This window comes from Mustela erminea, chromosome 9 (genome assembly GCF_009829155.1).
Source record: "Mustela erminea isolate mMusErm1 chromosome 9, mMusErm1.Pri, whole genome shotgun sequence".
NCBI classification, from domain to species: domain Eukaryota; kingdom Metazoa; phylum Chordata; class Mammalia; order Carnivora; family Mustelidae; genus Mustela; species Mustela erminea.
This window is the reverse complement of record NC_045622.1, coordinates 31,989,108-32,013,620: the sequence shown is the minus strand read 5'-3', so window position 1 is coordinate 32,013,620 and position 24,513 is coordinate 31,989,108. Positions and strand designations below refer to the sequence as shown.

Sequence of the window (24,513 nt, the reverse complement as noted above, 5' to 3'; positions counted from 1 at the left end):
GAGTGATGGAGAACATCTTCTAATAAACCCCTCTAGTACTTCTCAAGTCTCCTTAAATAAACAATATTCAAAATGGTACATTTATTTGAAGATAACACGAGTTACTTATTTCCTCTTGTCAGGCACTCCTTCAATCCCCTTCTTTATATAACAATGACTCATCTTGAGAAACTATAATTCAAGGTAATATGCACTTTTGAGGTGAGAAAACAACATGTCTATCTATCTAGGCTTGTGAAATTGTTTCTTATCAGGGACTCATTTTGGAATTGAAAAGAAGGCATCTGGACACTTTTCTAAATGATGAACATTTCCAAAGATTATAACTGGTAATTTATTTGAATACAGTAAATTAAAAAGAATAGATTAATGTACAATATTTAAATTTCTAAACCATCCATAATATTAACTCACTATACATGAGAAAATGGATCCAGAGGGATTCTGTGATTGCCTCTATGTTCCAAGAGAGCCAGGGCTGGAACTGGGATTTGCATCACCTGTCTACAAATCACAAGTTAATATCTAATATGTCCCAAAAAGATGAGTATAGTGATGTGTCCCACACATAGCACTATGTTAATAGGCACAGAGTGAACTATTTAGTCATTTCCTTTCTTCCCTCTTTCATCTTTGTCAGTATCATTATTAGTATTTAATGTTTTTATTATTTATTTGCACTTTCATCTCCTTACCAGGGGGCTTACATAGCACAGTACTATATATTTATATTCAGGTTGCTAAAAATAGTAAAAAAAAAATTACAAAAGAAACCTCTATTGAAACTCAACTACTCTTAAAATATAGACTCTGTAGACCCACCTTCAAAGATCATCACTAGTTTTGCAGTTGAACCCTGCAGACTGAAATTTTTGTAAATTTTTCAGATTTTTTGGATGTCATTGGCTCTTTATTCTACAATGCACTTGGAGAAACTCTGCTCTAAGTTGTACTCTACTTAGGAAAAGTCAGCCTAACTCTTTGTAAGTAATTGGAATAAATTTTTAAAAATCAACAACCATGAAGACATAGAAGGAGAGTAATGTTCTCTCAGCTGGAAGACTTCTGTTTTTTAGGAATTAAGGTAGGTTGGGGTCATCTTCTATTGCCATGAAATTCCAACAGGATAACCTACCATCCCAGAAAAGACAGGTATGGAGAAAGAGATGAAGACACATTGCAGTGTCTGCTGGGAGACAAAAATAAATTAATGAAACAAAACAAAATGAAACAAAATAAAATAAAAATAAAGAAACTATCTTAGACTAAAGAGATTAGCCTCATCTTTTGTACTTAACTATGTGCTTTATAGCATTGTTTCTTTCCTTTTATCACCAAACCCAATCCAATAAAAGAGATTACAAGCTAAGCTACAAATGACTTGAAATATTAAAAATTGCAGCTGAAATAAACCAAGTACCCTGGCAGACAGTCAGTGATTGATGTAGTACATGTGATGTGCCTGGTCTGTTACACTCTGTGATTAAAATTCCTCAACAGAGTGATGTCAAGAAAATAGCTAGTAAAGACCAAGGTCAGAACATTCCTTTTTTTGCCCATTTCCATCAACAGCATTCTATAGGATCTTGAGCCAGTTACCTGAATTCTTTGAATTTTAATTTTCTCTAAAAAAAGGGAGGGGTGAATTATATTCGCTAAGGTGGACTTTAATTCCAATATAATTATCCCATGAAATAGAGAGCAAATCTTAATCACGGAATGTATTCAATTGTTAGAAAACAAAATATCTAACTAGATTTCTCATCTGTCCTTATATCATCACCATTACAGTAAAATTAGAAAGAACCAGTTGTTTCTTATAGTGCAGCTCAAATTAGATAATATAATTTGAAACCTCTTACAAAAACCTTCTAATTTTACTTTTAATATCTAGTTGAAATATTAGCAAACTTTTTGGGCCCTGAAGTGAAGCTTAACAATGTCTTCGGCCATATGGGACTCATTTGAGAAACATGAGAAGGCACTACCTGGATGAAATCACTTCCCAAATTCTCCCAGAAATGCCTATCTTTTTAGTTATTCTTAAGGATGAAAGCTGTAAAAGAATTTTTTGCACTTCACAAATATTATGTGAAAGAGAAGAGAGATAATACATGGGTTTAACTCCTATTAGCCAATAATATCATTAATACTTTGATATAATGCAGAGGCAGATTCAGATATCGAAGAGCCTGAAATGTACAATTACAGAACCCTTTTATGTATTTTATTTATTTTTTACAGGATGCCCTTTAAAAACATAATAAAAAGTATTAGCATAAAAGAGGATTCTAAAGGGAATTTTTACTTATGGTAACAGAATAAATCAAAACAGATTACTGCAGCTTTGGAGATTCAGGTTCCGTTTTTTCCTGAGACCTTTTTAAACAATCTCACAGCTTCAAATGCCACCCCTAAATGCTGACCCTAAGTGTCTATCACCTGTCCAGAACTCATTTAGAGCTTCATTCCTTCATTGTGTTAACTGGTCAGATTCTTTCTTCTGATGATCTTGTAGATATGAAATTCAGTACTCCTAAAATGAAAGTCATCTGCTTTTCTTCTGTAGCTATGTTCTTTTTCCTTTCATTCACATCACCCAGCCTCTGAAGCTGAAAATCTTAATGTCATTATTAAAGAGGATCACACGCTTGTCCTCAGCAAAACCCCTCCCCCTCAGTTGACATTGAGTGCCAATGTCAATTCTTTCTTGTTTTAGTTTTGTGGGTTTTCCTTTTTTTCATGTAGTGCCTCTTCTCTTTTCTTCACCACCATAATTCAAGTCTGGGCTTTTATTCTTTCTACATTGCTTTATTGAAATAATGTAATTGATTTAATGGTCTCTGCTCCAATGTCAGTATATATATCTCAGCAAAAATACCATTCCCTTATTCAAAACCTCAGTAATCCAAATTATTTATAGATTAATGTCTGAATATCTTACTCTGATAATCAATGCCTCTTCTTTTTGCATTCCGTTTATATTTCCAAATTTGCCTAATATCATTTCCCTTCACATACCAGTGTGCCCGAAAAACTGATATTCCTACTTCGTATAGTTTCCCCTCATTTTGTCTTTATTCTTACAATTGTATTTACTTTTTCTCCTCTCATTTTATTACTTACTCAAACCCTAACTATTCATGTATGTGCCCCAAATGTACATAATACTTAATTTCATGACGCTCATCACTTCCTATTTTTGTTTGCAGTCTTTTTATATTTAACTATTTTTCCATATTTGAGTATATCTCATTTCTTTCTCATGACGCTCATCACTTCCCATTTTTGTTTACAGTCTTTTTATATATAACTATTTTTCCATATTTGAGTATATCTCATTTCTTTCTCTAAGAATACACTTACTGAGTGCTTGAGAGAACAGTCCATGACTGATTTATCTTTGTAACTCCCATAATGCCTGCAAAATGTTTGAATATTATAGACATTCAGTAAATGTATGTTGACTTAATGAATAAGTATTCATTTATATGACAATGATAAAGAAAGTTTTTACTTACATAGGAAAAAAAAAAAACAATTACTTGCCATGGGAAATAGTCATATTTATTTGTTTTCCCTGGAATGTAATCAGTAATTAAACTAACAGTGTTGACTAACATTTTCAGTTATTATTATTTAAAATGGTATTGAACATACATGCAATCCAATCCTTAAATGAAGACTGGGATATTTCTTATTTCAGTGCATCAAAAATTTAGCAGTCATCAAAGATACATTAACAACCAACCACAGTGCTTTTCAATGTAATATTTCCAGAATTGGAAGGAAATTGTGACATTCATTTTATGCTTAAAGAATGTTCTTTATTTCCCAGGTGTGATGGGAGAATATGAGCCGAAAATTGAGGTCCATTTTCCTTTCACGGTTACAGCTGCTAAGGGAACAACTGTTAAGATGGAATGCTTTGCACTTGGCAAGTAAGTACATATTCTCCATAATTAGACACAATTGTTTATTAAAATGTGACATATCTTTTTTTGGATCACTTACTTTGTTAAATTTCATTTCCCCAGAAGCTCCTTGGAGTCTATTCATTAAAAAGGGGAGGGGTTGGGAAGTGATGAAATAACCAATTATAATGATCGTTCTAGTAGTTTCTATGAACAATTATATATATATATATATATATATATATATATATATATATAGTTTTGCTACTTGAACATAAAGGAAACTTGTTTAAATAAAAGAAGAGCTTCACATTTCTTTGCCTATATGTCTTAAATTTCCAATATCGTTCTTAAATTTTATTTAGTAATAATAAAATAAGAAGTGGATAAAAATATAAGGTGCTATCTGCTCTTCATGCAAAGGATATAGATTCTGATAAGATATAATGAGACAACAGCCTAAAAATCGTAAAGATGATAGTTGCAGTGAACCAATTGATTACTTTAGTATCCCCTGAAAGAATGTTAACATAATAGCACCAGCTGTCAATGTGTACAACATGCAATCATTCTCCAAATCAAACACATGATTTATTTCACACTATAATGACTGCTATACTTTATGATCTTATTTCTGAGGGTTTAAATCCTATGATACATAATCACTTGTCAATGATGTTTATAATATGAATATTGAGCATAGATGCAGGAGTGAGATTTTGATTATATTTGATTAGAGTATTATGATTTATTTTAAACAGGGTGTTGTTGTTTTGTTTTGTTTTTGGCTTTTCTTTAGAGTGATGAGACCTCAGGGTCCTTTCTAGATTATATGATTATAATTTGCATAAATGCATCTCTGTCAGAGTTACTAATCATTTAACTTAACTTGTGGTGAGCTAGCTATAAAGCACTTGGAGATGAAACATGCTATAAATGTGCTTAAAGTAGGTTTAGCCTAGGGTTGAGGAAAATATTAGCAAATATGAAAAATTCAGCTAGTAAGAAGAGGTTGAGCATGCAAATGTAGTTAAAAACCATGGTTTCTTCTTTTAAATTCAAAACCGATTGAAATTAAATGCATATATGTGGAATCCTATTTAAACAAATAGAAGTGGGCTTCCTGGGTAGAGAGCAGTCAGTTAAGCATCCATCTCCTGGTTTCTGTTCAGTATCTCAGGGTGGTGATATGGAGCTCTGCATTGGTCTCCACACTCAGCATGGAGTCTACTTGAGATTCTCTTTCCCAATGCCCCTCCTGTTCATTCTCTCTCTCTCTCTCCCTCTCTCTCTCTCTCTATATATATATAAAATAAATAAATCTTTTAAAAAATCTAAGTAGAAGTGATCATAATAGACTAAAAATGAAATGTTATCATGTGGTATTTTTAAGCAAAATATGTCTATAAGTAGAAATATATTTCAAGAACTTAAAATTCATCTAGGAGGTATTTGGGCTGATACCTAAGGAAGCCTTCCAAACCCAATGATATTGGTTAAATGCACATGATTATATCATGCCTTAGAAGTCTTATTTTTTGCCATTTGTCCATATTGTGGCATCAGATATGCCTGAAAATGTCCTGAGTAATCATTTCAATTCTGATAAATACAAAAATAATATGTTTTGGCTTGATGCCAAAGGTTTTCATACATCCTGCAGTTAAATAATTCTTAAATGCCAGAATATGCACTAACAGAAGGTCATATTGTAAAACAAATTACAGAAATGGATTTATAGAGAAAAAAACAATATGGGATACTTCTCCAGGCAAGTTTATTTAATAAGTTAGATGTATTTGCTTTTAGAATTCTTGATATATCTTTAGTAAATTGATCTTTAAAGTCCCTTTCATTCTAGGAGGAATCCAACAGTCAAATTATGTTATTTTAAAACTTTATTTTCTTCAACTTTTCCACTCTTTTGTTACTCCTTCTTTTCACATCCCCCCAGCATAAGTATTTTAAAAAGGGGGTGGGGATATAAAGACATACAACCTGTCATGAAAGTTTCTGTTGCTCATTGGATTTTCTTTTTATGAAGTGTCATAATTCTGAAGAAAAAACATGGGGCACCTGGGTGGCTTACTAGGTTAAACACCTGCTCAGGTCGTGATCTTGGGGTCTTGGGATCCAGCCCTGCATCAGGCTCCCTGTTCAACAGAGAATCTGCTTCCCCCTCTCACTTTGCCCCTCCCCTGACTTGTGTTCTCTCTCTGGCTTATTCTCTCTCTCAAATAAATAAATAAAATTTTCAAAAAAGAGAGAAAATAAAAAGAAAACATGCTATGAAGAGATATACCTCTACCTAAAGACTAACCTACCACTGATGAAAGTAAACAAAATTTTTAAAAATAACATCTTCATATGTGCTTATTCTCTTAGACTACATTATCACATGGGATAGATTCTTATTGCATACCAACATAATCACAACAATTTCAAATTAATACCTGAGCATCTGCTTAGTTCCCACAGATGACCTGAACTCCTTTCCACTTTAACATGGTGGACCTTTGCCTGTCCACAAACTTTTTATCTGTCACTAGATACCAGTCAGGACTTTGCCACTCAACCTGATTTCCTCCCTTCATCTGCCCACATAATGCTTTGTTTTTTGGTTTTTGTTTTGTTTTGTTTTAAGATTTTATGTATGTTCTTGAGAAAGAGAGAGAATAAGCACACAAAGAGGAGTGGTACAGTGAGAGAGAAGCTGAGTGGGGAGCCCTGCACAAGGTTTGATCCCAGGACCCCAAGATTGTGACCTGAGCTGAAGGTAGAAGCCTAACTGACTGAGCCACCCAGACACCACAGTCCACATAATGTTTTAATCAAATGTTTATCATAGAGTATTATAACCAAATTCTAGCATAGAGGATGCCAAGACCTTTGTTATCTCATGGCCTTTACATTTGCTGTTTCCTCTATGGGGAACACTCTTTCCATGGTAGCTTCCCCTTACCTTCTGGTGTCAACTTAATCACCTTCTAAAGACGCCTTCTCTGACTATTTTATGTAACTGACACTCATTATTGTCTATCTAAATATTTGTGTTTTTTCATCATACCCTTAATATAGTTTTAAATTATTAAATTATTTACATAGAAGTTTCTCTAATTTTTCCTCCTCTAAGTCAGTCAGAAATCCAGGTAGAAACATCAAACCCTTATGGTTCAAAAGAGTTTAGTAAAGGCACAAGTTGAAGATCAATGAGCAAGGTTAAGAGAACCAAGAAAAGAAACTGAAGCATTTATAGACTAGTGATAACATGAAGTCATTTCACACTTAAGCAAAAATGAAGGAGGAGGAGGAGATGTCCCATGGGAACCAGGGACAGCTGGAGATATGGAGAGGGCTGGGGCCCCCAAAGCAACTATAATAACTGTAGCCATGAAGAAGTACATTAAAAGAACACATTTGAGGAAAGGATCAGGAAATTCATACCCTGCTTTCTTTTTCCTCATGCCTTCTGAGTTCTTCTGGTGGTTCTCTTGACTACTGGCAAACATAGCCAGCTTACAATCCCAGAGGATGCTATTAGCAGCATTCAAAGCAAGGTGGAGATTCTGGGGGATGAGGAAGGTGACAGGCAAGGGAGGCAAAAAACAAATAATCAGTAAGTCCCCATCAAGTTTTAAACCCCATGAGGACAAGAATCAGGACTACATTCTTCAATTATTCCTAGTGCCTACCACAGTGCCTGGCATATAATAGCACTCAGGAAACATTTATTGAGGAATGAATAAATTCAAAGGTTGTGTCTACTTAATCCAATTCAACTCTTTATTAGTAACACATAATAAATAATAAGTAACTTTACTTTTTATGCATAAAGTCTTTTGACTAATTCCTATTCTCCCAAACGAATCCACCTACATTCTCCACACCTCTACCTCTTGCCCTCTCATCTTTTTTTTTCCATTTGTGCCCAAATTTACACTTGCATTTTGCATACTTTTTATTCGTACCTCAATCCATCAGTATCTCTGTCTTAGACCTACAAGTTCTCCTTCTCATGTTTTTATTCTCAAAGCTTACTATTGTGTCCAAGTCATACTTACTACTTAACCAGATGATCTGAAAATCATCCCTTTATCTATGGATTCTTAAGAGGGGTTTGGTTGTTTCCTTTGGGGGTAGTCTGAGGTTAAGAATGAAGTAGATTTATCGAAAAAAGAAAATCTGAAAAGGCTACTCCCTGAGAGATTCCAGCTATATGGCATTCTTGAAAAGGCAAAACTATGAAGACAGTAAAAATATCAGTTTTGTAAAGGTTGAGGGGAAAGAGGAATGACCAGTTGGATCACAGAGAACTTTAGGACAATAAAGATATTTTATATGATATTGTAATGTTGGATACATGCCATTACATGTCAAAACCCATAACATAAACCAAGAGTGAACCCTTAAGTACATTATCACTTTTGGGTGATAATAATTTGTCAGTGAAGGTCCAACAACCATAATATTTGTATCACTTGGTGGAGGATGTTGATAGTATGGGAGGCTGTTGGAGGAAGGAAGTATATCAAAATTCTCTGTACTTTCTGTTCAACTTTGTGGTCTACAAACCTAAAACTACACTTAAGAAAAGTAAAGTCTATTTTTGAAATAATTTTTAAAAATATTTACAAAATAAACAAATATAAGGTGAGGGACATAATAAAATATACTTATCACAGAAAGCAATATTTGATGCAGTAATGGCTTGAAGGACAAACAAGAGGAATATCATAAACACAAAATTTTGCTATTCCCACCTTTGCTTCCTCCTACTCTTAATGGAGCAACCTAGATATCAGACCAGAAATCACCATTTTTATCATGTCATTCAATAAATCAAATGCCTTCCAAGATACTACTCTCTCAAGGAAAAATGATTCATTCATTAATGCAAAGGAACCAAAAAGTAAGTGGTATGCTTTGCGTAGCTCATCTGGTAAACTAGCACTGAATACAAGTCTGAAGGTTTTAAGAAAAACCTGGTGCCAATTACTGTACTAGTTTCCAAGGATTTCCAAGGTCCCTGTTCTCATTTTATCATACATTTAGCTGATTTATTATCACACTATCTGGAGTCCAGTCTGTCATTACATAAGCAATAGTACACACTTTGACCAAATGTCTTCCCACAGTCAACTTTTATCTCTAGAAAGATTTATTGCCCATCTTTTTTGTTCCAACTTTAAACTTAGATTAAACAACAATAAAGGCAGATTTTCCTCCTCTTGAATTTTCTCTGACCCATGACAACATCTCATGAATATCATAAGCCACACTGGGAAATTTCTTTGATTGTTAAAATACTTTCAAAATATGTCAGAATACTGTTCTAGTGCTTCCAAACTACATTTTTATTTCTGAGAAGTAAATACATGCACTTCTATACACTCTGTCTCTAAAGGTATTCCATCCTTATAACTTAGAGGATGTAAATTAATGCAGCCATAGTTCCAAAGATCACTTAAAAATAAATAAGCTGATACTTTATCTGTATTATTAAAAAAATATAGCAGAAGACATATGATTTTAGGTTACTGAATTTCACTATCTCATAATATCATACAAGTTTACCACTCTGCCTAATTTGAAATTAAATACAAAGTCAATAGGGAAGTAATAAACTGCAACTTCTAAAGAAACTTCCATTTAAGTCTGAATTTAGCAAAAACTAAATGGTTTCTCTGTAGGTTGCTGCAGCCTAATATAAGGCCAGTGAACAAGTTACATCTCTAGAAATCTCTCTTCAAGTAGATTATACAACACTGAATGCAGAATGCATGCATGATAACTATGACATACTGTGTTTAGTATTGGTAAATCTACAAAGGTATAATTTCCCCAGAAAAAAAGGAAATGCTTAAAAAGGATCCATAGGGAAACAAAGTTATGTGAAGTCCTGGAAAATACAATAAAGTGTTAAAAATAAGGGAGGGGGATTAATTACTTTGAAGATAAAAAGGCTGTTTCAGACATATGGAAGGTTATTATCAAGAGATTGCTCACAAGCTGTTCTCCAGTTTCAACCAGGTGGGGAAGAGTTGAAATTTCAACAGTATGAGATTAAACTAGCAAAACTAGATTGGGTCTAATGTAGAAGTTTGTGACCAAAAAAAGTTGTCACATAGAAAATTTTATCAGCAGAGGCAGTAGGAACTCTTTCTCCACATTGCTGTAATAATATAATACCCATTTATCTTCCAATAATCAAGGTGGGATGTTTCCTGAAAAGAGAGAAATGATCTGGGTCATGGATAGAAATGAATATTGTAGATATTCTCTTTTGCTGACCACTCATCTACCTGCTCAGGCTGAATAGTAAGAGTAGAAGTTTAGATCCAGGCAGGTTTAACTAGCTGTCTTTGTTAACTACATTATTACATAATGTTTTAAAGTGATATATGCAGGAAATAGAAAAGAAGAATGTTGCCTTTTCTTGCTCAGCGTTCAGCTCAAAGACTTTAGTTAGTGGGGAGAGGTGTTTCTGGTATTTCCCAGGTCTGCCTTAAACACTGAACATACTACTCTTGAAATGAGAGGTAAGAGGTCAAAGGACAATGCAAGTAAGGAATCCCTTAGGGCCCTAGTAAATATTTCATTTCAATGGTCTTCTCTAAATGTATTTGAAAGTTGGTGATATTTTCAACTCGTTGTGCTCAGTTTTTAAGTCTAGTTTATGTAACTTACTAACTAGATTACACAGAGTGAAACGAGAACTTTAAAGTTTAGAGAGTTGGTAACTGCAGAAAGCAGCTATTATCTCTAGGGCTATGGGGAAAAACAAGAAGAGCTAGAATTACTTAAAATTGGAAGCTCAGAGTTTCACATCTGGTGTTACTTGTCAAACAACAAAGTAACAAGGGTGGAACTGACACAGATTATACTTTACATTTTCAAACTCATCTGTACCTCTTTTTAAAAAATATTTTATTAACTTATTTGAGAGAGAAAAAGAGAGGGTGCTCATGACCAGAGAGTTGCAGGCAGAGGGAGAAGGAGAAACAGATTACACACTGAGCAGGGAACCCAAAGAGGGGCTAGATCCCAGGACCCCAGATTCATGACCTTTGTCGAAGGCAGATGCTAAACCAACTGGGCCACCTAGGTGCCCCCAAACTTATCCCTACCTCTTAACCACACCTCTTCCCATACCTCATCCACACATACTTTTCCACATCTGTGGTCCTGTAACTCAGTTCTGACATTCTAAAATATCCTGCCCTCGCAATCCTATTCAGTCTCTAAAACTTAGGTCACTTCTCTACTCTAGTCCTGCCTGCTCTACTTGAGATCCAATCTCTTACCTTTGGAACTATATGACCACCCATATTTCACTGTTTAGATTGCCCCATTGGGTCAGCTGTGTAGATCTGTCCTCTTTTACTTCTTTACAATTTTGGGAGCCCTAGGGTATTTTTATATGTAGTAGATGCTGACTATATTTATTGAATTTATATACTATAAGTAGATGCTGACTATATTGAATCTTTTATAACAGGAAGTATGCTGCTGCCTTAGTTTGGTCAGACAGAAGTCTCCAGATGCCTTTCACATGTCTTGGCCCTGAAAATTCTGACCATATTACATTAGCTACAGTTTTCTGACAGATTTTATTTTACCATGTAACCTTGCGCAGACCCCGGAAATATCACTAGATATGTCACATAGCTACCAACAACAAAGAAGTAAAATTTGGTCACTGATGCTTAAATGACCCCGTGCACAAGGGCAAACTTGGGGTTCTTCTGTAATAAAAAAGACATATGCCATAAAGCAACATCAGTTTATCTGGTATGACAATCCTACAAGCTAATAGTGTCACAGGCAGTTTTTTTTTTTTTTTTAACTTTACATGTTCCTTATCTTGCTTTTGCAGCCATTAACACACAATCAGATCAACTGTTTCTCAAAAGGCCTTGAACTAGTAATTATGTGGATGACCTTTCCAGGTTCAACTGAAACCTGGTGGTGAGGTGGGAGGGAAGAACACATTCAGTTTCCTGCACGTAGTTCCTGCTTATCTGTCTTTCAGATAGCATTTACAAACCATCTTTTTGTTACACTTTATCAAATGTCTATTAAGAAACCAGGACGTAAAGTAGTTTTTTCTCTTGTACATGCTTATTGCAAATAAGAAAGCACCAGTTATCAATTCATAAAGTTCTTTTTGCTGTAATTTATGGTTTCTTTTTCTTAGTCCTCAGCCAAGTTGTCTCAAATGACTGCTCTTGTGTCCCACTGTAACTGTGAGAATGACAAATATTCCTCTGAGACTTCCCATGGTCTGCAACTGGCAAATGTTCCTGAAAGAATCTACTCTTCAGTTACAGATTGATGATTTATTAATACTGTTTATTTAGAACTTCCAGTCACTGAGGGCTGTAGGAATTAAAAATAAATTGCAGTTGGTGGTATTTGTCTATTAAACCTATAACAAATTACTTAATCATTAGATTGACAGAAGATCTGGGGATGAGAGTTAGTCACTGGGCCTAGGAATCAATTAATGTTTAGCTACCACAGGAAAGTGGTACATTATGGAGTGTTGAAAATTACTTTTCTGAACTATTGGTTGCTTCCATATTGTTGAGACCAAGGATGCATCCTCATTTCAGGAGTTATCCAAATGAGATAGAACCTTAAAGATCACACAGCCCAATATCAATCTGTGCATAAGAAAGTGAGAGTCCATGGGAAAGGACTAGACCAATACTTGTGAACTTGCTGGACAAGCTAATAGTTTATCCTTCTTCATTTGGTGCTCTTTATATTTTCAGCACCCTTCCATAACATCAACTATGTTTTTAATTACTTATTTACTTCTGCATCTGAAGGTGTCCACTATTTCTAGGAAAACAGGACCAATAATTTGCATAATTATTCACTTTTGGAGTCAGACTTAAGTGGCATCATATTTCTAACTTTTCCTGGGATACATTAGGCCCAGTCAGTTTGCCTCACCAGAAAAACTACATATTTGTGCAAAGCTTCATAACTAGCAAGTAGTAGAGGCAGAACCATGTTCTAAGAATAAATGCTCTTCTCAATTTACCATACCAATTTTCTATTGCTAAAACTAAATCCCACTTTATCATAGCAAATATTTTTCCAAATGCACTTAAGTATTTCAGTGTTTCAGAATAAGGAATATTAGTATGCAGGACAAGCCACCAAGGGCAGAAAGCAGAAGACAATTCCAAAATGACTGAGATTTTTACTTGCATTAGTTTAGTCACCCAACAGCCTTATTTTGGGTGAATCTCCCTGGAGTTTTCATAGAAGAACCTCTTCTACTGGATGTTGATTGTGGGATGAAGAAATTGTCTGGCTGATAACATTCATAAAGAGATTATAAAGAATCAGTATATCCATTAGATATATATATCCATCCCACACCACAAAAAATTCATTAGATACATAATCTTGATATCTGAGTGAGCTCTTCGTGGAGCAAAAGGAGAAGAAAATTTTGACCAAAAAGTTGTCCAAACTTTCAGTACTTAAAACTGACATTCTACCTCATACTAGATGATTTCCATATCTCACTTAAATTCTAACTGCATCTCTGGCATGTTTTCTCAATGGATTAAAAACAGGAATAAATAGGGTGGCTCAGTCATTAAGTGTGTGCCTTCAGCTCAGGTGATGATCAAGTCCCGTATACGCACATCAGGCTCTCTGCTCAGAGGGAAGCCTGCTTCTTCCTCTTCCACTCCTCCTGCTGGTGTTCCCTCTCTCTATCTCTCTCTCTGTCCAGTAAGTAAAATCCTAAAAAAAAAAAATAAAAAAAAAAAAAAGGAAATGTAGACACTTTTTTTTGTTGTTCTGACCTTATTTCCTTATCTTGGACTCTTCCAGTGTGGATTTCTACAAATTTTTACGTAATCAATCACCCACAAATTCTCACTGAGTGTTCTACTAGAAATTTAAATTTTGTGCCCAATGATTACCTCTTCTAATAGTAATTTGGTACCCATATTACTGCTTTTAAAGTGCATTTAGGTAAGAGCAAATGTGTTGGAGTCTCTTTATTTGAAGTCTCATTCTGGTTTATATGTTTCATGAGAATACTTAATTTTTAAAGCTCTCTCAGTATATAGATTCTAAAAAGTGGTATGTCTTACTGATTCACTGTACTATGAGCTAAGCCTATCTGGTATATGTTTATTCTTACCGTATTGGTATTGCTTGACCAAGAGCAGCATCAAAATTTGTCCACTAGATAAAGATGAATTTAGAATATTAAGATGTTTTCATATGCAATGCTCAGATTGATTTTATACTAAGTTGCAAATTTAGACATCAGGCATTGGTAAACACATGCCATTAGTATTTATATATTTTATATATTATTTATATATTTTATAATATATATATTCATTATTAATATATATTATATATTAAATAAGTGTTTATTGTATATAATATATTATTTATGTATTTTTAAATTTTGCATTTTTCTTTTCAATAACTGAAAATTTAAATATATCATGATAATTTATGATTTATTAATACGATATTCTTTTCATGACACTTCCTTCTCTCTAACTTTAGTAGCCAATATCCCCCCTCAAGCATCATCATTGTCCTTCCTCAAACCATCTGTTCCAATCTCTCAGCCATTTAAAAATCCCTCAAGTCCACTTCTTCCCTTCTACTCTATCTCCCAAAATCATAGTTTAAAGTCTGTTACTATTAAGGCAGTTTGGCTCTCTTATTTCTGCTACAAATTAGACTAGAGATATCCTTTTAAAAAATCACCACACTGATGATCTACAGTTTTATGAATTTCTCCAAGTGCTGCTATCTATTAAGCTCTGCTACAGGCATTCTATCATTTCTGTTTTCTACAGTTTTCAGGGATTTACTCCTGGTTTTCTTATGACTCCCTATCTCATTCAACCTAATACTTCTTTTGAGTTTTTAATTCGGTTGTTGATTCCAACTCCAACTCTTTATTCCACTTGAGATTCTTCAGTCCCTTTACCCACAGCTTGTAGGTCCAGACTGGGTTCCTAGATCTCCAACTCATATACAGCCATCTCACATGTACCTACATAAGTAATTTTCACTGTCACTGGAGGTGACCCCTGAGACAGTTACTCAAAGTATAAACTCTTAAATTTTCTTTTACTCTTTCTTCCTTTTCATCATCATCTGTTAATCACATGTGTATTAAATTTATTCTCACTTAGTTGGTACAAAACATTCATTGACTGAGTTAAATTATTCATCAATATAATAGGTATGCATATATGCTCATGAGGAAGAGAAGTAAAGTAACATATTAAAGAATTCTAATCCTGAGACTACATATGCATGGGCATTTAGATCATAAAACTAAAAGCAAAGTGGCCCCATTTAGGGTACACCAGAGAATGGTTTCACCTTGATGAGATCTCAGGCTGTAGTATATATTCCTGTATGTCCAAATTTCAGAAACAGTTTTTACAGTTGATATATAGGTTCTAGCATGGTTGGGTTTTCCCACCAAAGTCACTCTGATAAATCAGAAAGAAAGCTGTGATAATTCACTAATAACCAGCACTGGTTGTTTATAGAAATAAATAGTGCCTTTGTTAGAAACATGACTAAAAAGCTGATGTCCTTTAAACAAGGTCAGATCAAAGGGAATGGACTTTCCTATTGGTGTAACTATCAAGCCACTATAAATTAGTGGATTGTCTTTTTCTTCTCAAAATATTTCTGTATATATGGCACCTGTCAATAAGATTAAAATCATCTCTTCTGGGGTGCCTGGGTGGTGCCAGTGTGTTGAAGCCTCTGCCTTTGGCTCAGGTCATGATCTCAGAGTCCTGGAATCGAGCCCCACATCAGGATCTCTGCTCGGCAGGGAGCCTACTTCTTCCTCTCTCTCCACCTGCCTTTCTGCTTACTTGTGATCTCTGTTTGTCAAATAAATAAATAAAATCTTAAAAAAAATTAAGAAAAATCTTTTCTCTGGATAGTGTTAGGGAGAAACTAATTTTATTACTATTACTACTACTACTACTATTATTATTATTCTTTATTTTTCCAATATATTTTATCACTTAAAAATACAAGGCTTTTATAATACAAAAGCTATTAGTATTAACAATCTCATACTATGTATAGCAACCTCCAAGAATAATTTTTATTTTATTAATTACATATTTAAATTGATGGTTTCCTTTGGGTTTTTAGGAAATTACCTTAACCTCAGTAGTCACATTTCCATATTATATAATATAGAAGTATTTCTATATTTGGGTTTTTAGGAAATTACCTTAACCTCAGTAGTCACATTTCCATATTATATAATATAGAAATATTTCTATATTTGGTTTTTTAGGAAATTACCTTAACCTCAGTAGTCACATTTCCATATTATATAATATAGAAATATTTCTATGAATATCTAATCCCATCAATTCTAATATCTGATTCTTCTCAATTCAGAATTTATCCTGAAATGTGGATGATATATCATATTTCTATGTCTTTTGTTTTGTTTAATATTTGATATAGGAAAAAACTTTCCCTTAAAATTTTTTGTTTCCATGACACCACGACAGAGAAGTCACCATTTTAAGTTCATTTGTTCATACTAATATTCTTACCAAACGAGTAACCAGAGACATATTTCCATCTTTGTCTTTAGAATATCTCTCACAGGGTGTTATAAAACTTGGAAGCAGGTGCCATTAAGATAAGATCAGTGGGGGCACCTGAGGAGTTCATTTAGGCATCTGACTCTTGATTTCATCTCGATTCATAATTCCAGGGTCATGGCAATAAGTCCATGTCAGGCTCCATGTTCAAAGTGGAGTTGGCTTAAGATTCTCTTCCTACCTTTCCCTTTGTCCCTCCCTCTGCTCACACTCTCTCTCTAAATAAATAAAATATTAAAAAAAAAAAAAGATGGGTGGAGGATAAAGTCGTAGGGAAAGTGTGTTAATTGAACCATCTGAAAACCATCTCCTATGCCTTTACTTGCAGGTAACATTAGCTAGCTTTTATTTATCCCTGTAATAAGGTTTATTGTAAAACAACTTACTGTGAAATTAAAACATTGCAATTTCATATTCTTCACTTTTTTGTTACAAATCTAAAGTGCTTTTTAAAATATGCAATTAAATGAGATATATCTGCATGCACAATGTATAATCAGAATTGTTTTATAACTCATGAATTGTTGCCTTAGTTAAATCATTTTATGGTTCTCCATTCTATCCAAACATTTTCTATTTCATATGACAGAAAAGTAAATGACTGGTACTTTTTGCATTAAGTGTTCCTAGCTGTGTGTTTGATTTTCAGTTGGTAGAGTCACATGTATATGTTAGTATTTAGTGCAATTTTATTTAATGTATTGCCTGTACAAGTGAAACATGTAGGTATGGTACAAGTATGTATATGTATGTAAATGAAGTATTAAGTCCACAGAAAGGATGTTTCAAGACAGAAAATGTTAAGTCATAAATTAAACATCTGTCATATATTTTTTTTCTTTTTTCTTTTTTCTTTACAATGGAATATAGCAACAACTACCTTCTGTTCCTGTCACTGATTTTGCTGGTAGTGTATAGTGGAAGATGGCTTCATGTTGAGTTTTTATAGTAATATTTTTGCTGATATCTTAATATCCAATAAATTAAAAAATGATACTCAATGGGGACTTATGTCAGCTGTTATAGTACAAAAGGCAAATGATAGGTATTTTTGGTCATTTCTGTTCCCTTATTTTCTTTTCTTTTGGGGATTAAATCAGTCCAGTTACAACTTTTAGAATGTCTTATTTATGGCCATTTTTTCAAAGGAAGGCACATTATGAGTCAGGTCATTTGTTTTATACATCCCTATAGTGAATGTACCCCTTTCAATATTTCTGAAAGAAGAACACATATCAGTCTTTCTTACACGGACACATAGGGGAAGAACATCTTTTAATCTCCACATTCATGGAATTCCACTACACTTAGCCACATTCTATTGAGAGAAAGTATAAATATAATACACCCCAAAGAATACACTTTAAAAAAAATCTATGCAATTCATATGTATATTGCAATTGATGGTATGTCATAATTTAATTGGCAATGTTTTCTTCCTTGTGATTCTTAAAATAATACTGTCTTATAATCAGAAGTATCTTGGATGTGATGAATTAGAGTAATTAATGCTAAAGTGGCATATGTTCAAACCTAAACTAGTGATCAAGTCAATCCGAACCTGAGTGATGGTATGTTCTTCCTCCATTTATACACAGTTTAATTTTTAAAATCTGGGTCAGTAAGCAAAATATCTCCCTTATAATATTCAAAAGGTACTAGAAAGATGGTTGTTGACTGCATATTTTTATCTTATAAACCAACAAATTTTTCCTAGCATCAGCAGTCTCAGTTGCTTCCAGTCATGTTCCCTGTGAGATTCCACACATAAACACAACTGAGGATAAAAATATAAAGGAGTCCAAAAGAATCCTTCTGCCCACTGTCTTAATCTTTTCTTGAGACTCTGGATTTTGTTGACTGTATGTCACAAACAAGAGAAAATAGAGGAAACATAAAAAGTGATATCTAAAGAGATTATGCATAAAGTAGATACCCCACTAGTATTTTTTTGTTTTGTTTTCATTTTGGCCTTATGGAAGTATAATGGAAAGAATGCATATTTTTTATTTTTTCAGCAAGAACATTTTTTACTTGAAGCATACTTAAGGATATATATTCTAGTACATTTTCAGTGACTTAAATATGTAGAGAAAATAAAATCTATTAAGTCAGAAACCCAATTAAATAAATTAAATGTACTGCTCAAGTATTTCTTCAGATTGTTTCTTAAAAGCTTGATTAAGGGTATAATTGGCATATGACAAAATGTTTAAACTATGCAGTGTGATACATTTTAACTATCTATCCATGACCCTTCACATAGTCACATAATGAACCTATCCAGGACCCATAATCATTTCTGCATGTATATTTATAACATTTCCCCTCTTCATTTCTATGCATTCCCAACCTTAGGAAACCACTGATCTGAACTCTCTGTTCTGTTACTATAGTTGGCTTTCTAAAGTCTTGTTTAACCAGAATTACAATATACACTTTCTTTGTCTGACTTCTTTTACTTAGAATAATCATCATGAGATTCATACAAGTTTTTGGCATGTCAGTAGTTCATTCCTTTATATTGCTGAGTGGTATTCCATTTTATGGCTGCCTCAAAATTTGTTCACATATTCATCTGTTTATGGACATCTTGTTTGCTTACAAGTTTCATCTATTACCAATAAAATTTTATGAACATTTGTTAACAAATTTTTGTATGCACATAAGCTTTTATTTTTTCCTAAATAACATGTTAAATATTTCCTCTAAGTTCTTAAATGTATGTAACCTAATTGAAATGACAGTTTAATGTTCTGGTCTAGTAATTCTATTATATGTGTCCTTTTTGTGTCCATTTCAGTTGATTCCGTTCTCATATGAGTTATAAGTTTTTACTCTTTGCAAACCCAGATTTTTTTTTTATTGGTGCCAGATATTTGACTTTTACATTTTTGGATGTTGTGTATTTTTGTATTCTTGACCTTTGTTCTGAGATGTGATTAAGTAACTTGGAAACAATCTGATTCATTTAGATCTTTCTTTTGTGCTTTTTTTTTTTAAAGATTTTATTTATTTATAAGACAGAGATCACAAGTAGGCAGAGAGACAGGCAGAGAGAGAGGAGGAAGCAGGCTTCCTGCTGAGCAGAGAGCCCGATGCGGGGCTCTATCCCAGGACCCTGAGATCATGACTTGAGCCGAAGGCAGTGGCTTAACCCACCCCGGCGCCCCATACTTTTGTGCTTTTTAAAACAAGAACTGAGCAACATTTTGTTTAAGGTTAATTTTTTTCCACCACTGCGGCAAGACTTCCAAGTGCTCTAGGAAATGGCTCCTGAATTATGACATTGTCCATTGTAGCTAGCTGTCAGGGTAAGAACTATTCCTGCCCTCGGCAGATTCTGAGCACTATTTCTTCCAATCTTTTCAGGATGTCCTTTTCACTGTTAAGTAGTTTTCTCCTATGCATATACTGATAAGTACTAAACAATACTCAAAGGAGGTCTTCTGCACATTCCTATTGTCTCAATGTAGCTCTCCTCTTCCTAGTCCTGTGAATTCTGCCTTAGTTTTCCCAGACTTCCAAATTTGTGTCCTCAGCTCAGGAAGGCAGCTGAGGTTTGCCGGAGTCTTCCCTCCCTATGCTGTAACTTGGAAACTTTGCCCAGGGAGCAAGCTGAGGCTGTCGGTGATATGCTTAAAGTGCTTATTTAACTTATTTCAAGGATCATTATCCTTCACAGTCTGATGTCCAATATTGTGAGATCCATTTTTTAATATATTTTGTCAATTTTTAGCTATTTCCTTCTCAGTCATTTTTAGTTACTCAGTAACAGATAAATGAAAGGTCAAAAGTAAAGCTACTTTAACCATCTTTATCAAACTGAGAAGGTAGAAATAAAATAATCTCCATAGAGAATATAGTATGTTTTCCCAGTTCTTATTAGAAAAAAATTATGGTCACACTCTAACAAGAGAAAGGTAATAGAACGCTTCTTTAACAAAATCCTTCCTCTAAGAGAATATAAAATAGAAATAAAACAAAGATAGTTGTCTATTTTAACCTACAATCCTCAAAAAAAAAAAAAAAAAGCTTAAATGCACAAGGACAAGGACCTATAAATCTATAGTTCAATAAGATGTATTTTTAGTGCCAAGTGACAGGACACAAACAAAGTCTTGGTAGTTTGAGATACCTAATTTCAAATATCAGCTCAATCATTTACCAGCTACATGACATATTTTCAAAATTGGTAAACTAGAAATAACAATATCCACCACATAAAATTACTATTAGGCTTCACTAAGAGACTCAATATGTAAAAGCATGCCAGTGACATGTTAATTCTTCTTTTACCCTTGTTAAGGGCCTATTGAGCCAGAGCAATTCCATCTGGTTAAACAGTAGTTTTGTTGTTTATGCAGTAAAACTTAAACTGACCCTGCCACCCCCTTCAGGGAACTTACTTAAAAGCAAGTCCAGGAAATCAGTCCCAGGTAACAAAGCCCCAATACAATAGCGGGTCAGGCCAGGTGGAGACATCCAGTCAGTGGGGGTGCGCATACTGTTTCCTTAGCTACCAAGGAGTGTGGGTCCCGCCTTTTGGGCGCCAATTCTGACAAGGTGATAGGCTAGTTCAAATATCTACTAGGGTAAATTGCAATTTGATTGGCCACCCCTGTGTGACCTAGCATGACTGTGCAGCTTTCTCTGTGTGTTACAATCTCATTGGCTACCTGTGTATGGCCAGGCCCAACCACATGGCCTTTGCTCTATAAAAGTTAGTCTGTAAGGCAGGGAGGGGTCGCCTCTTCATAAGAGACGGCCTGTGTCGGTAGGTTTGATTCTCGATGCTTGGCATAAAATAAAGCTTTGCTTGACCTTCACTTTCTATCAGTCTTGCTCCTTTGATCACGAACCCATTATTGGGGGACCAAACAACCCTAACTCTCTGGAATTTTTGTGAAGCATAATTTATTTAAATTTAGTTCCCTATAATCCAATGTTCTGCTTCTTTGTTCCTGAATTATTACCCAATAAGACACAGTCCATATTTTCCTAAAACCAGGAATACTCGCATTCTATAAACTTCACTCTCTCTGATAACATTTAGGTTTTCATAGTTTTAACTAAATGCAGATTGTAAAAATTCACTCTCTGGTTCTTGCTAATAATATTATTGCCATGTGGCTTAATAGTCCAAAGAAACTTTGAGTCTGTAGCATTTCTATAGATATAAAATATTGAGATTTTTTATCAGTTTTATTATTACCAAATATACTTTTAAATCAACATCTTCCTTTCTTCCCTATGAGTTTAAAGACTATTTTCTAGAAGTGATTTTACATATTAGGTGAAAAGTGATATTTTTACTTTGCTTGATAATATTTAACATATTTTATATGATAATTTCAGCATCAAATTTAATATATCAATTTAGACAATAGCAAGAGACTAAAAATTTTTCAAAATGTAAATGCTGAATCAAGTATTTAGAAAATAATACACATATACAAAATAGATATAACTATCCCATCATTAATTTTAACAGCTTAATAACTATTGCTGTATAAGCTATAATGATCTGGATGTAGGGGGAGGAAGATGGTCAACCAAAGCAGCTTGTGCCATATTCTGGTTTTAATTACAATATGGGCTGGGATCTTCTTGTCTTAAAATAGGGCATCAATGAATTTAGAGTCTGTAGGTAATATAATTATTTTTAAAAATGGAACTAGAATGCATTTATTAATACAACTCAAGAAAAGGTCACTGAAAGGCAAATTTGAAATTGTGTTTCTCCATAACCAAGATAGACGATGGAGTCACCTTCCCTTTATATGTATGATTCTTTGGCTATTTATGCCTCTTTGCTTTTGTGGGATAAAAAGTGTTCTAATAAATAATGTAAATTTTAAACATGTAAAGATTGGGAGTAAATATTCACAGCCTTTCATTCTACCTTTATAACAAAATAATGACTAATATTGTCTGTTAAATAATTGTTCAATATATGTTTATGCTTCTCAAAAAATTAGAGTATTAAGACTTATTCTGTACCTTAATTGAATGGAAATTCATTCAAAACATTGTGTTCTATAACTATAAATTGAATAAGCATAAACCCTCACTAATTGTATTGTTCTATGCTTTGAACTCATAATAGAGGTGAGGGCAAGGAGAAATAGAATTAATTTGTACTAATATAATCAATTTTATAATCAATAATATATGTTTTCATGTTTTATATACTACAGTATCTTATAAATGCTAACGTGCCTAATCATATGCTCAATTCAAGTTGGAACAATGTTTCAGGCACTTGGAGAATGAAGAAAAGTTAGAGATACAAATTTGTTTTGACATATTTTCCCCATGAAGACTCTGAAAAGGCAGTCATCTGAGAATGTTACATAAAATCATTAGATACGAAAAATCAGGTTGTCTGAGTATATTCAGTGCTATTTTTTTCTGCAATGGCACTTAGTTATTATGTTAATTTGGATTTAGGATATTTTATAGGAAGATATTATATTTTAGTTTACCATGAACTATTTTGAGATTTTTTTTTAATCAACTTCAGTCTAATCCCTTAACACGAGCCAAAATAGGAAATGATTCCAAAATGACAGAATTACAAATAAGAAAAACTAGAAATGTTCTAGAGAGAAAGTGTATGATGTTTCTTATGCTTTTGTAAATTTAATTAGGAAAGAAAACATACTAAGTAGCTTTAGGTTTCCTCTTAACAATGCATTACTTGAAGTAACTATTACTGAGAACTTTATTACAGGAGTAGAGATTTATTGTGATCACATATTTATCAAAATTCAAAGTTAAAGATTATTAAGAAGGAACTGTCTGCCAATGTTTGCTATACTAGCATTGCTGCACCAGACAGAATTTCTGCATGAATTTCTCATGAAAACCTATGATGACTTCATTTGTTTCTCAAGTTATTTTTATTTTTTTTTAAGATTTTATTTATTTATTTGACAGAGAGAAATCACAAGTAGATGGAGAGGCAGGCAGAGAGAGAGAGGGAAGCAGGCTCCCTGCTGAGCAGAGAGCCCGATGCGGGACTCGATCCCAGGACCCCGAGATCATGACCTGAGCCGAAGGCAGCGACTTAATCCACTGAGCCACCCAGGCGCCCCTCAAGTTATTTTTAAATACTGAATCTGTTTTTTTATTCCTGCCCACATTTGGGAGGGAGAAGTTCACAAGTAGCCTTACAAAAGGGGAAACATTTTTTTTTTTAATATGGTCCCTACATAGTCCTTGAGTATAAGAATAGATATGATGAATATTTTTAAAAAATGACATTTCTTTCACTTTAATTTATAAATATAAATATTTAATGATTGAATAATTTTGGTTGGTTTCCAACTTCAGTTTCATATTTTCATAGAAGAATACAGTTCTTAAAATGTTATATAACCTTTTGTTTTAATAAAATTTTATATGTCAATATTTTAAAAGACTATATAATATTTATGTATTTATATATAAGACTATATAATCTACTAAAACTTTCTGTGCAGAAGAAAACAGGATGAAATTAAGTAGGAAGTTACTATGGAGTGAATGATCATAAGCTTTGTGGTCTTTCTGCAAGGTAAACCCTTTTCCATGTAAATTTTAATCTAACACATCCACTTTCTACAAAAAACATATACAAAGTGGTAAAGATAATACATTGAAATATTCAAAACTATAAGCACCAAGTTTTGAAGGAGAGCAGGGAAACAAGTCAACTTTTCTGGTTAAACTAAAATATTATAATAGAAGGTGAGAGCAAAGTAGAGGGTAAAATAAGAGAGAATCTTTTTTTGTTAAGATATATATCCATATGTGGAATTTTATTGCATTGGAAATAATAAAATCAATTATAACACTTTCTATGACTTCTCATCTTTACAAATTTCTATGGCATTATTGGCAACCCCATTCAGTCTTTAGCCACATCAAAATTACCTTATCCTTATCCATGATCTCTAATT

The 24,513-nt window shown here is 33.6% G+C and overlaps 1 protein-coding gene across 2 annotated transcripts in view; it reads left to right on the top strand.

Annotated features, from left to right (window-relative positions):
* CNTN5 (contactin 5) overlaps positions 1–24,513 on the top strand; it is a 1,363,702-nt gene that overhangs the window by 1,007,275 nt on the left and 331,914 nt on the right. For both annotated transcript variants that reach the window (XM_032358816.1, XM_032358817.1), the window contains one exon: positions 3,839–3,941. In XM_032358816.1, coding sequence (XP_032214707.1) covers positions 3,839–3,941 — 103 coding nt within the window. The remainder of the gene's footprint in view (positions 1–3,838; positions 3,942–24,513) is intronic.